This window comes from Bubalus kerabau, chromosome 7, assembly GCF_029407905.1.
Source record: "Bubalus kerabau isolate K-KA32 ecotype Philippines breed swamp buffalo chromosome 7, PCC_UOA_SB_1v2, whole genome shotgun sequence".
NCBI classification, from domain to species: Eukaryota; Metazoa; Chordata; class Mammalia; order Artiodactyla; family Bovidae; genus Bubalus; species Bubalus kerabau.
The window spans coordinates 44,171,739-44,185,884 of record NC_073630.1 but is presented as its reverse complement, the minus strand read 5'-3'; the positions used below and the strand labels follow the sequence as shown (position 1 = coordinate 44,185,884).

Below are 14,146 nucleotides of genomic sequence, written 5' to 3'. Positions count from 1 at the left end.
ATCAGTCCTGAATATTCACTGAAAGGACTGATGCTGAAGCTGAAATTCCAATACTTTGGCCACCTGATGCAAAGAACTGATTCATTTGAAAAGACCCTGATGCTGGGAAAGATTGAAGGCAGGAGGAGAAGGGGACGACAGAGGATGAGATGTTTGGATGGCATCACCGACTCAGTGGACATGAGTTTGAGTAAACTCTGGGAGTTGGATATGGACAGGGAGGCCTGAAGTGCTGCAGTCCATGGGGTTGCAAAAAGTCAGACACGATTGAGTGACTGAACTGAACTGAAAATTATTTGATGGGAATCTGGTAAAAGGACAAAGGCATGGGTCAGTTAAAATGGTAGAAAAGGGATTCAGCATCAAAGATGATCTAAATGTTATGCTGAGTATTATGGTCTTGGCTGGGTTATTCTTAGAATCAATATTTTGCCTATAGAATACAAGCATCTAACTTCTCAACCCTGGATGGCTGGTAATCTTTTGAAATAAATGCATATCAAAATACCAATTAACATTTTAATTACACACACACATAAAGCAGGGCTCATAGTTAACTAACAACTGGGATTGGTACCGAGAGAGAGAAAATGAACACTTAACAACAGCTCACTCTTAGAGGGATGATCACACACTTTTTCTGTAAGTGTCAAATAAAGACCAAATTACAATTCGTAAAACTGCACATGATTTGAAAACAAGTTCTTTGATAACTGAAGTGACATCTTCTTGAATCTCATTACTTATATTCCAGGTTGCCAACAGTTTATCAAAGTTACTGGTTTGTTGTGCATGAATTACAAGTATACATCTGCATGAATTCCATTTTTGATACATAGTTTAACACAGTCGAAAAATAAACAGAGGCAAAAGACTCAATCACATATCAAGCATTTGCCTCGGATCTTTGGTATAGAGATACTGGAATCGGACAGAGCCTGCGTGCAGCATTGTTCAAGCAGCTGATGCTTTGATTTATTCCATTCCACATATAAAGCAGGAGGTAGCTAAGGAAGTGTGCGTGGTGCTTGGTATCCTGATATATGTATACTGGCCATGTAAATTGTGGTTATATATCAGTTTTGCAAGTGTTAGGGATCACTGGCCCCATACCCTTCCTAAAGGACTCTGATTCAAAGGGCACTACCTCTTTTTAAGTGTGAAGATTATGTCAGCTTCTTCTATACCCTACATATTTATGTATCCCCTGTGGTGAGATATTCTCTAAGGGGACACAGGGTAAAGAATAATTAACCATATGAAATATTCCAGTCACTGTAGATAAACTAAATATGTAGAATTTCTCAAGGTGCATTTGATAGAATGTTGGTCTTGCAAGATAGTCCACGAGAAAAGGGCTGTGGAGACAACCAAGTGTGGGAGGCCCATTAGGGTTTACATCCTCTGGGAGCTCACAGTGCACCTTTGCATAATAAAGGCACTGGGTAATCCTACAATGAAAAACAAAGAGAAACACACAACCAGCCTTTCCCAAGGGGACCTGAACGAGCTTTTATATTATTTGCTTAGGGTGTTATATGATACTAATGAATGGCCCACGGAATGAATGTACTTTGCAAATAAGACTCAAAAGATTTTTGTTTGGTCTCCATTTCCCTTGGTGTGTGAAATAGTACTCATTCAGGAAAGGGAAAGACAAGCTCTACTTACAATTCAGTGACATCTCTTGGAATTCCTTTGGGCAGGACCTTCAAGGCTTTGTTGCTACATCGAACCACTGTGTCCAAGCAGGTACACTCCGCAGGACAGCGAGAGAGTGGGGAGCAGCTATTGTCATCATTTCCTAAATTGCCAAAAGATACACAGGAAAACCGGATTTGTGGCTCTGAAGATGCCAGAAGGGATTTTATGCCTTCAGTTTAACAAACACAAGAGACTTCAGCCATACAACGACTTATGCTTAGGGCATCAAGGATTTACAAATTGACACTGTATGTTCTGTCTAGGGCAGAGTTCCAGAAAACAATTCACAGTTAGTATTATCAATATGATTATAATGTTACGTTCTTGGTTCAGTTGTTCACACTTTTTTAATTATACTTTTAATTAGAATATATAAATGTAAACTGAATTATGGAAAAATCGTAAGCAGACATGAAGAGACAAAAAGGGACAGATTATTTTTTAAAAGCTTAGCAAAAAATGTATGGGTCCCTCATCTGAAAATATAGAGCTCAAATGAGCTCCACTTTTTGGCAAAAATAATAGCACCTACATTCTACCTATATTAGAGGCCTGTTATGAGACTCAAATGCAATGATATATAGAGTGTATTAAAATGAAAACTATTATTTTTGTTACATTTACTAGAATTTCTATTTTATGAGTCAATTGCCTTTATCACTTAAAAATGGTAATTACTAAAACAGATGCTTAGAATAATAAAGAAAAGCAAAAATGAAGCTATATAAATAGTATCAACCACAGGTTGAAAATTGGAAAATCTTTAAAAATGTTCAGAAACACATATCAAGTAGAGTTAGATGTGAATTTACAGTTGGAGCAAATACGTGCCTGTTGCTAAAACAAAATAAAACCACAAAACAAAGCAAAACAATGCATAATAACTACAGCTATCCATTACCTGAACTGTGAATGCTGCATATGCCCTATAGCATTGGAACAGTCACCAGAGAGTGTCTGGTGATCAAAGCCCTGGCTGTTCCTTCTTACCATCATCACAAGTGAAGTCTTGAATGGCCACATCCTGGATGGGGATTTCTTTGAGGAAATAGGGTTTCTGACATCGAGGATTTCCTGTTACAATTCTTTTCTTCCTAAGCCATTCTCCCAACCAAGCCAGGTAGCAGTTACAGTTGAAAGGATTGGCCAAGAGGTTTCTAAGCACCACACGCAAACAATGCAGAGTTAAATTTAGGGGTCTGCTTTTGTGCTTCTCAAAATTCCATGCTACCCTTTTCCCACAACATACTCCACCCCCAATTCATGCTCAATCACATACAACATACAGGATGCATTCACTGGCTAAAAAGATTTATGTCTGGAACTTAAACAATAAAAACAATATTTTCTTATGAGAATTATTCAAATAATTTTGCATGAAAAATAAAGTGAAGGTGGCAACTCAGAGTTTATGCAGGGTATCCTGATGGATATCTCATTTAGAGATAATTTAAACTTGTCAGATCTGACTTGCTGTCAAACTTCTCTACACTGATAATGCAGTAATTTAATATAAAGATGAAGGCTGATTACCTTATATTATTGAGTTTAACCTGACAACAGCTATTTCATTAATTTGTCATTTCAAGATTTCCATCTCTTATTTGCTCCAGGGAATAGGTTTCCCATCTAAACTGACAGCTGAGTTGATTAAATGCCAGTTATAAAAATGAATTTATTTCTACAAATCTCAATACTTTTAGCATTTCACCACTTCAGCACTAACCTATTGACAATCCCATTATTTATAAACACGGCATCTTTAATATGCACAAATTAGTCACTCGATGGAAAATGTCAGATTTTATGTGGAAAGAGGATTAAATACTTTACTGATGGATGGATGTTTCCTTCAAATTATTTCTTCTGGGATTTCAGCTATGTTAAACATGATTTTTTTCCTTCTAACTACCTTTTCAGTTAAATTAGTATATTTAGGTGCCACTCTTACCAGAAAGCCATATCAGATGTAAGATTTATCATTCCAAATACTGCTGTTTTTAGATACTTACATACAAGGGGCTTAAAATACCCTTGTTTGTTTTGGAGAGTTTGTTTTTTGACACTTTCTGAGTTCTGCCTGTAGACCTACATATATTCTTTATTCTTTGTCTACATAAAATGTGCTCTTGGATAGGCTCACCCTATTTCTTTAATATCTTCTTAATATCATAGTAAATGCCCTATGGTGAGCTTTTATTGTCGGTCTGGTCATCATAATATATCTCCTGTCACTGTGAATGATCCTTTGAGTACAGTTTGTTGGCAATAACCCTATCAACTCTGTTTTATGATACTCATACGGCAAAGACACCAATGTGAGAACACTGGGAAAAAAATATGTTTCTCTCATTTGCAACTCAATCAAATTATAAGATTACCATTTACAAATTAAGCCACATCACACTGTTATAAATAATTCACTGAAAAATACTATAATTTTTGTTAAATTTTAACATAAGATAGTAGGCAATATTGTTAGAAGAATTAAAATAAGTTTAACATGATAAATTTGTCCTTAAAAATACCTGTCTTTAATCCTATGTTTATGAAACAGTTAGTAATGCATTAAAATGCTATCAATAAAAGTAATAAATATCATACACTGGCTTAATTAATACATCAAGGAAGACTATTTTTCATACTTACAGAGTAGATAAAGAATGGAGAGTATCAAAAGCTCCTGGTGCAATGGTAGTAATCTGATTATCATATAAAGAAAGCAAACGCACAGAGCTGAGTCCTATGAAACTGTCATTCCCTACACAGCTTATGCGATTACTTCTCAACATCCTGAGGGGGAAAAATACAACATCGTTAAGGAGATAAAATATCAATCCACTTTGCCTATCTGAAGACCACAATAACCCCTCTTTGCAAATGCATAGCATTCACTTCTGCTTTCTGAATGTTTTCCTGTCATAAGGAACTGCTGATATGTTACAGTCATTTCCCTGTATCTCTGATAGATTGATTCCAGGACCCCCTGCATATACCAAATTCGTGGCCCTCCGTATCTGCAGGTTCTGCATTCACTGCGTATGCTTGAATCTGTGGATGCAGAATCCACAGATGTAGAGAGCCAGTTATACTAAGAAACCTGTGCAAGAACAAAATGCTTAGAGTTGTCAGTGATAACACTCGGTTACAAAAACTCAAGAGTCTCAAGTATGGGCTTACAATCCCATCTAATGAGGGAAGAATGTTTTCCTTTGATGGTACAATTATGGTGGCATGATTACATAATATCCTAATTCACCCACACCTCTCTAAGCCCTGGAAGCCCTGCGATTTGTGTATTCTCCGTAACATTACATTTGCTGCTGAACAGAAAGGAGGCAGAAAAGAATCAATAGCCAGAGCGGATACAGGACTAGGGCATCTCAGGGACTTACAGCCAAGTCAATGTCAACAGTGGCTGGGGGAGCCAAATTTGACTGAGCTTCCACAAAGCCTGTACAAATTATTCTATTTGTTTTGAGTTTTAAAATTTAAAAGGAGACAACAGTTAAGAGATCCCAGTTGTTCACAATGAAGCTTAAACAGGTTTCTTTTGAAAGAAATTCTGACCATTTTTTCTTTAGTCATTGACATTAGTAGGATTAAAACTTTTGTCATTTCCTCATCACTGCTAAAGTTCTGGTTGGTTCTCAATTCTTTTTGCAAACTGTTTTTTGAAGGACTTAGAAGGGAATGAAAAGCTTCTTTAAAATCCATTGTAAAAATGAATAGTTGCCATAAACTTCATTCAGAATTGCTAAAAAGTTAATATTTTCCTTAATTTTTCTAGATGTGGGTTGACCACCCTGTTAGAAGACAGCAAAAATAGCAACAAAACTTTCCTTTAAAATTCTACATTGTCCTCTAATAAATTAGAAGTACCGGCTTTTGCATTCTGCTAAGTTACAGATAACAAGAAAGGATAATGCCCTCCTTATCAAGGCATTGTTTTGCGCTTGGAAACAAATGCACAGCAGAAAAGTATGACTATCAGCACTATCCTTTGTCATAAACAAATAAGAACATTTGGAGAAAAAAAAAAAAAAAGAACATTTGGTCTTAATCTTATTGAAGTCACAGACTTCTGGGAAAAGTTGAAAAAAGCTTTGCTTTCTGTTGCTGGAAAAATCTGTAAGCACACATGTGTACTACATTTTGCCTGCAATGGCCGGGGCTTCGAAGACCCGTTGAGATATGTGCATGTACGACTAAGAGGTTTACTAGTCCTAAAGGGCTGAGAAGTCCACAGGCAGTGAAGGGGGAGGGGTCTTGTTGAAATCTTCATAGCTCCAAGCTGAAGGATACCACTTAAAGCAATAGCTGTGTCCCGGTAAAGCCACTGAAGGCCTTTCAATACCTTTAGCTTGTCTCTAAATGATTTGTTTTGCAGCTTGAGGCACAGTGGGATTAAGTAGAGAGATAGTGGGTGTCTACCTCAGATGCCTAAACACAGGAGGCACAAACCATTGCTAGATATATAACGAAGGTGAAAACTGAATTTAGAAAACTTGTCTCATAGAGAGTCCTGTGACTGGAACTAGTCAGAAAAAAATACTTTGATAAACTCTTTAGAGTGTTCTTATGGGGTCGCACAGGGTCAGACATGACTGAAGCAACTTAGCAGCAGCAGCAGCATGGGCTGAACTGTATTCCCCTAAAACTCATATAACATGGAACAACAGACTGGCTCCAAATAGGAAAAGGAGTTCGTCAAGGCTGAATATTGTCACCCTGCTTATTTAACTTCTATGCAGAGTACATCATGAGAAACTCGGGGCTGGAAGAAGCACAAGCTGGAATCAAGGTTGCCGGGAGAAATATCAATAACCTCAGATATGCAGATGACACCACCCTTATGGCAGAAAATGAAGAGGAACTAAAAAGCCTCTTGATGAAAGTGAAAGTGGAGAGTGAAAAAGTTGGCTTAAAGCTCAACATTCAGAAAATGACGATCATGGCATCTGGTCCCATCACTTCATGGGAAATAGATGGGGAAACAGTGTCAGACTTTATTTTTTTGGGCTCCAAAATCACTACAGATGGTGACTGCAGCCATGAAATTAAAAGATGCTTACTTCTTGGAAGGAAAGTTATGACCAACCTAGATAGCATATTCAAAAGCAGAGACATTACTTTGCCAACAAAGGTCCGTCTAGTCAAGGCTATGGTTTTTCCAGTGGTCATGTATGGATGTGAGAGTTGGACTGTGAAGAAAGCTGAGCACTGTGGTATTGGAGAAGACTCTTGAGAGTCCCTTGGACTGCAAGGAGATCCAATCAGTCCATTCTAAAGGAGATCAGTCCTGGGTGTTCTTTGGAAAGACTGATGCTAAAGCTGAAACTCCAATACTTTGGCCACCTCATGCAAAGAGTTGACTCATTGGAAAAGACTCTGATGCTGCGAGGGATTGGGGGCAGGAAGAAAAGGGGATGACAGATGATGAGATGGCTGGATGGTATCACTAACTCGATGGACATGAGTCTGAATGAACTCCGGGAGTTGGTGATGGACAGGGAGGCCTGGCGTGCTGCAATTCATGGGGTCGCAAAGAGTCGGGCACAACTGAGCGACTGAACTGAACTGAACTGAAAACTCATATGCTGAAGCCTTGCATGTGTGCTCACTCAGGTGTGTCTGACTCTTTGTGACCCCAAGGCCTATAGTCTGCCAGGATCCTCTGTCCATGGGATTTTCCAGGCAGGAATACTGGAGTGGGTTGCTATTTCCTCTTCCAGAGGATCTTCCCGATCCAGAGGTAAAACCCACATCTCCTGTATTGGCAGGCGGATTCTTTATCACTGAGCCATCTGGGAAGCTCCAATCCCTGATGGGACTGCACTTGGAGATGGGGCCTTTAAGGAGCTAGTTAAGGTGAAATGGTGGTTCAGATGGTAAAGTAGATTCCCTGGTTTCTCAGATGGTAAGGCATCTGCCTGCATTGTGGGAGGCCCAGGTTCGATCCCTGGGTCAGGAAGATCCCCTGGAAAAGGAAATGGCAACCCATTCCAGTACTCTTGCCTGAAAAATCCCATGGACGAAGGAGCCTGGTAGGCTATAGTCCATGGGGTCGCAAAGAATCAGACAAGACTGAGTGACCTCACTAAGATGAAATGAGATCCTAAGGGTGGAGCCCTGACCTGATTGGACTGGTGTCCTTAGAAGAAAGGACACCAGAGTTCTCTTGTCCCACACACAGAGGAAACGCCATATAAGGACACAGAAAGAATGTGGCCATCTACAAGCCAAGGAAGGAGTTCTCTCCAGAAACCACTCATCTTAGCACCTTGATTTTGGAATTCTAGCCTCCAGAACAATAAGAAAACACATTTCTGCTGTTTAAGTCATTCAGTCTGTGGTATCTTGTTATGGCAGCCCAAGGCTGACTAAAGTAAGCAGAGTTACAGGCAGACCTCAGGCCTCCCCTTGAAGCTCCTTGTACAAGCCCCTGTGTCTTTGTCTTTTGAAATAAAATGCTAATTCGAGAGTTGATGATTGCAAAATATGATGTGGAAACAAAGAATAGCCTAAAGAACTGTTAGGCTAGGGAAATGGTAACAATTTAGACCATAATTCTGCCACATAGCAGTTTCACTGAACTCCCAGTTTCCTGAAAGATACAGATAAAGGCCTGATACACATTCCTAAGCTGTTTTTTTTTTTACAGGAAGTAAACTTCCTTCAGGTAAAAACTACTGACCCTAGAATGGGTTGAAACCAGAAAATTGATGATGCTTGAAACTTAACCTTGATGCCAACCAGTCCACGAACTGTCCACAAGCTGATCACGCCCTACCTCCTTGAACACTATAAAACTCCTCATTACCCACTCCAAGGTGGGTCACATGGTCTTGATGGCATTAGTCCTCTGTGGCCCCCTTAGCCTGGCAAAGCAATAAAAGCTACTCTTTTCTACTTCACGAATATCTTTCTACACCTTTCTATTTGGCACTGGTGAACAGAGACTGAGTTTTGGCAGACACCCCCCATTGCCCACCCTGACGCACACTGCCCCCTTGAGGAGAAGGCTCTAGTAACATCAGTGGCTCAGCCACCATCTAAGAAGGCAGGGTTCTGGCTGCTGCAGGACTTAGTTTTGCCAAGTTACCCAAGATAGTTTGGGAGAGAGGAATGGGGGCAGGAGTAGATGTAGCCACCTGTAGTATAACTTCTCTGACCTCCTTTTACACACTCCCAGTATCTCTTCCATAAAAAGACCAAAGGGATATTTGCATTACATTTTTCACTTTGTCGGGACCCCGAGTTATTCCATGAGAGGAGCCAGCACGTTGCAGGCTGGTTGTGCTGGGTGATTTGTCTCAGGCCATGTGTGCCTTTCACGGACAAGTGATTTTTTGAGTGGGATGTTAATTGGGATGCTATCGAATGCTGGGGAAATGTCCTATCCCTCGCATCTGATTAAGGTCAGGCATGAATTCCCTTGGGTCTCAGTTCCCCTGGGCGTGGCTCTTGGTGCCTCCACGGGATAAGGTAGGCATTTAGGGGAGACATGGAGTTTGGTGTCTTTCCACTGCAATTCCCAAGGGCTGCTTCTTGCTTACAATTTCCTTCGTGCCTTCCAAAGGTTTCAGTTTTGTTGGTGTTTCTTCCAATGCTTAGTCCACCACTTATGCCAAACATATTTATATTCTTTAAAGGTTATAAAAGCTACATAAACACACTGAATGAAAATTCAAGTAACTCAAGGTGCTGTCCTTGTCAATTCAAGCCACATTTTCCTGGGCTAACAACCTTTTAGAAACATATAAGATTTATTTTCCCAGCTTCCCTATCCCTGAGTAAGCTGACATACTCTTAACATATTTTCTTTGAAATAGATAGTAAAAGAGACACCAGCAGCCAGTTTCTTTTTTTTTTTTTTTTCACTAAGACCTTGAAAGGGCAGATGAAGGTAGTCTCAAGCTAGGCTTATTCCACAGATTTGGAATTGGCTCTGAAGCTGGTGACCTTGGGCCAAGACATATTATTAGATGGAGGAATTTAAATAAAAGGAAAGAGAATGATCATTTTGAGGAAGTACAGGGAGCCAGATCTGTACAAGCACTGGAACCAAGATGATCTTTTTTGCTGAGGATTCAATAGCCAGGAGAGACTCTATTGATCATTTGTAAGCAACATATTGAAGCCAGAGGTACTGGAGTCAGGAACTGTTTGCCTCTAAAAAATGTATTTGCGTGTGTGTGTGAGAGAGACTGAGAGGAAGAGACAGACAGAGAGATGGGAAGGCGGGGTGAGGAAGAGCAGGAGCTACTCCTCCCAGGAATATAAAGAACTGTGAATGACAACTCTGTGGTAGAAAAATCACAATGCAAATGAGAATACTTACAAAGTCTTGAGGCTTTCCAAGCCCTTGAACATCTTATGCTGAACATTTTCCAAACGATTACTCGTGAGAAGTATTTCATTCACACCAGATGCTCCTTCAAACGCTCCCTCTTCAATGTCTGTGATCTTATTGTTGCTAAAGTTTCTAAGTAAAAATGATTGAAACAAATATTTGAAACAATTTCTAACAACAAGGGCACTAAGCAATGCCTCTAATCATTTTCTTTTACTGAACAAGCATCTTCCACAAAACCTCTAAGCTCTTCACTGCCTGGCATTCCCAAGGCTCTGAAAAGTCACCACTTTCTGATTCCATCAAGCCAAAGTGATAATCATACAAGCGGGAAACATCTATGCCGAAATCACAGATCCACCAGGGCCCCCAGAAATATAAAAACCTTGGCGTCAGGTACTGCATTGTGTAAACTTTCATGTTTGCCGCCACACTTAATAAGAAACTTTTTTTCAAAGAAGTGCCCCCAATTTAAACGGTTTAATGAATTCATTACTCAAAGAAGGCAGCTGAGTAAAGAAGGAAAAACTAGAATATGTTGGGGTTAGACAACATCAGAAATGTATCTGAATATGCGATTTTGCCCATAACCTCTCATGTAATAATGGGTCAGAACCACCAAATTAACTGCCCATATTCTGTACGATACAAAACACTAATGCTTGCCCAGAGGGCAAGAACATCCAGTTGAGGTAGGTAACACCTTCCTAGAGATTTTTTCTTTCTCAAGGCTCACTCCAAGACCAGTGATGCCCACAAAATAAGGATCATTTTTAGGTATCATTTTATTCCTTTCAGAGCACTGCACATAGCAGCCTCTGAATAAATATGTGTTGAATTGAAAAGCATTTTACAGCTGAAAAGAAAAAGCAGTCAGCATCAGTGAAAAAGGAGGACGTTTAAGACTTTAGAAGCTCTTTGGGAGGCAGTGTATTACGCAGGCCAAGTGCACAGGAAGTGCATTCAGTGTGCTCTGCCATTTTCACTCTCTGCCTGTGGATCAGCCACGATATGACAGCACGGATACCGTGAGAGCGCGCTTCTCTGCTCCTCCTGATGTTTCCTGCTATGTTGACGGTGCTCCATGGCCCTACACTCTTGGCCTCTGTCCTATCCCTCCTTCCATCATCCTCAAGGGGGCTGGATTACTGTCTGAGTGTTGTGGAAACTGCTGACCTTAGAAACTTATTTTAAAATATGAGTTGCAGACATGTAGTAACGCACGTGAGCTATCAAGCCAGATTACCAATCATTAACTTTGACTATCTTCTAATGAAAGCTTAATGAAGCAAAAAGTCAAACAGTTGACATGAATGTGCTGAAAGAGAAATAACAGCACAGTTTGGGGAATGGTGAAGGAAGTTACAACACGTTACTGAACTCATCTCTAGTGCACTTAGACTGGGGGACTCCTGCTGTGACCATGTAACAGACCAGCTGTCAGCGTTAAAGACACTAGGGTTCTGCTACAGAAAACTTGGTCGCCATCACTGACATACACAGAAAAGAGCAAATTACTTAGGTTTCTCTCAGCGTTTACCCTATATTCATATCACAAGTGGTCACCGTATGGACATTTCTTTGAATCCTTAATTTTCCCGATTTCCTAAGAAATCAAAATAAAACTACAAAGGTATAAGAGAACACAACACTATAGGAATTTTTAAAGATGGCTAATATATGGCTTACATTTTACGTAACTGAGGAAGTTTCTTGAAGATCCCGGTAGCTTCCAACACTGTAAATTCATTATTGTTGAGGCGCCTAGGGAAAGCAGAAACAGAAGAGTTTCATTCCCAAAAGTCAGGAAGAGATTAAATTTTATTTCTCGTACAGAATTATAACATTATTTAATGATTATCCAAAAGAAAAATACAAGACATGTATCAGAAAATTTTTGGGAAGGACAGATATTTTTCAATTTATCCCATATTGTAAGGATCAAAATAAAACATATTAAGAAGCATATAGTAAAGAAAACCAATAATCAAAATTCAAAACCAACTCATCATTCAGTAATCTGTAGATTGTTTTTTCCTCTTTTTTTCCACTCTTACCGCTGCTTCCAAAAGCATTTTAGACCATTTTTTTTTCTAGTCACTTGCTCCATAAATGTTTTTATCAACAACTTTACTGATATACAATTTCCAGACCATACAGTGTACCCTTTTAAAGTGTACAATTCAGTGGTTTTAAAAATATTCACAAACTTGTGCAACCATCTTTGCATTCCAACTCCAGAACATATTCATCACCCAAAAAAGAAACCCCCTGCCTGTCAGTAGTCACTCTCAATTTCCTGCCCTCTGCTGTCTCAATCCTTAGCAACCAGTAATTTGTCTTCTGTCTCTACAGATTTTCCTATTCTGAATATTTCTTATTAATAGAATCATACAAAATGTGGAGTTTTGGCCTGGCTTTTTTCACTTTGCTTAATTTTTATAAGGTCTTTCCATGTTTAGCATAGATTGGTACTTCATTCCATTTTATGGCCGAATTATATTCCATTTTGTGGATATGCCACATGTGTTTATCCATTCATCAGCTGATGGATATCTGAGTTGCATCCACTTGGATGATTATAAATAATCTGCTAGGAACACTGGTGTACAAGATTTCATGTAGATGTATGATTTCAATTCTCAGCTATATACATAGGTGTAAAACCACTGTGTCACATCGTAAAGCCATTTAACCATGTTAGCTACCTCAGGAAAAGCCAAACTGTTTTTCAAAAGGGCTGGACCATTTTACATTTCCACCAGCAATGTATGGGGGGCCCAATTTCTCTTACCCATTACTGTCTTTTTTTAAAAGCCATTCCAGTGGATGTGAAGTGCTACCTCATTGGGGTTTTCATTTGTATTTTCCACATGCCTAGCGATCCTGAGTGCTTTATCATGTGCTTATCAGTCATTTAGATATCTTCTTTGGAGAAATGTCCATACAAATTATTTGATCACTTTTTAATCTGGTAAGGTACTTTTTTGAGCGGGGTGGAGGGAGGGAAGAGCAGCCACACACGTGTCTTGCGGGATCTTAAATCCTCGGCTGGGGGATTGCACCCATGCCCTCTGCAGTGGAAGCTCTATGTCTTAACCAATGGACTGACAGAGCAGTCTCAGGTAAAGTAGATTTTAATCACTGGGTTTCAAGAGCTCTTTATGTATTCTGGATATGAGTTCCTTACAGATATATATTTTGCAAATATTTTCTTCCCAGGACTAATTTTTAAAAATCGTAATTTCTTAATTAGTTACCATCATTAGTTACCATCAATGCCATCATTCTCAGCAAACACAACCTTTGCTGAAAGATAAACTAGGTACTAGTTTCTAAATGCATGAGTGACAGGTAAACTTATTTTAAGTATTATCACGCTGAAAGATAGAATTTGAATTCTTTGCAGAGTTACTGAACATAAATATAACTCCGTACATGACAGTAAACACAGAGTTTGGAGATTTTATTGCATGGTCTCCACACATTTCTAAAGTTCTGGACCTATGAAATAGCTTCATGTACTAATAGAAATTAAAAAAAAAAATCCTTATAGCCACTAGGTAATTAGCTTCTGTCATCTTTTTGAAAGCACTGTATAATTTTTAAATATGTAAACTGATTAAAATTCATTAAGTACCAGGCATCAGCATAGGTACTGTGAGAAATAAACTATAAAACAATCCCTGCTATCAAGGGGCTATAATCTAGTTGAACATGAAAGAATTATACAGGCACAAAAAGACAACCAACTTTGCAAAGCAGTTAATGACAAATACCAGATGGTGCTAGACATAAACACTACTAAGATGTTCTAAAAGTGATGAGGTTTCATTAGGTTGTTTTTTTTTTTTTTTTAGAAACCCTAACATTAAATGTCATACTTTTATAAATAAGTCAATAAAGGCCAACACAGATGGACACAGAATCTATAAATAATTCAACAAATATATTTTAGAACCTAGTATGTGCTAAGCCCTATGTTAGTATTATAAATATAGATCTGCTCACACTTTATAATTTTCAGTTTTTCCTGCTATGTTATCCACTGTTCAGAAAAAGAAAACTATCCTTTGTGTTTTATAC

At 38.9% G+C, this 14,146-nt stretch overlaps 1 protein-coding gene across 1 annotated transcript in view; it reads right to left on the bottom strand.

The window, feature by feature from the left end:
* The window catches only part of SLIT2 (slit guidance ligand 2), a 402,319-nt gene that overhangs the window by 80,223 nt on the left and 307,950 nt on the right, over positions 1-14,146 (bottom strand). Inside the window, exons 16-20 of the mRNA XM_055588127.1 lie at positions 11,750-11,824; positions 10,049-10,192; positions 4,354-4,497; positions 2,695-2,861; positions 1,672-1,804 (exon numbers count right to left, since the gene is read on the bottom strand). Of these exons, the coding sequence (XP_055444102.1) occupies positions 1,672-1,804; positions 2,695-2,861; positions 4,354-4,497; positions 10,049-10,192; positions 11,750-11,824 (663 nt within the window). The remainder of the gene's footprint in view (positions 1-1,671; positions 1,805-2,694; positions 2,862-4,353; positions 4,498-10,048; positions 10,193-11,749; positions 11,825-14,146) is intronic.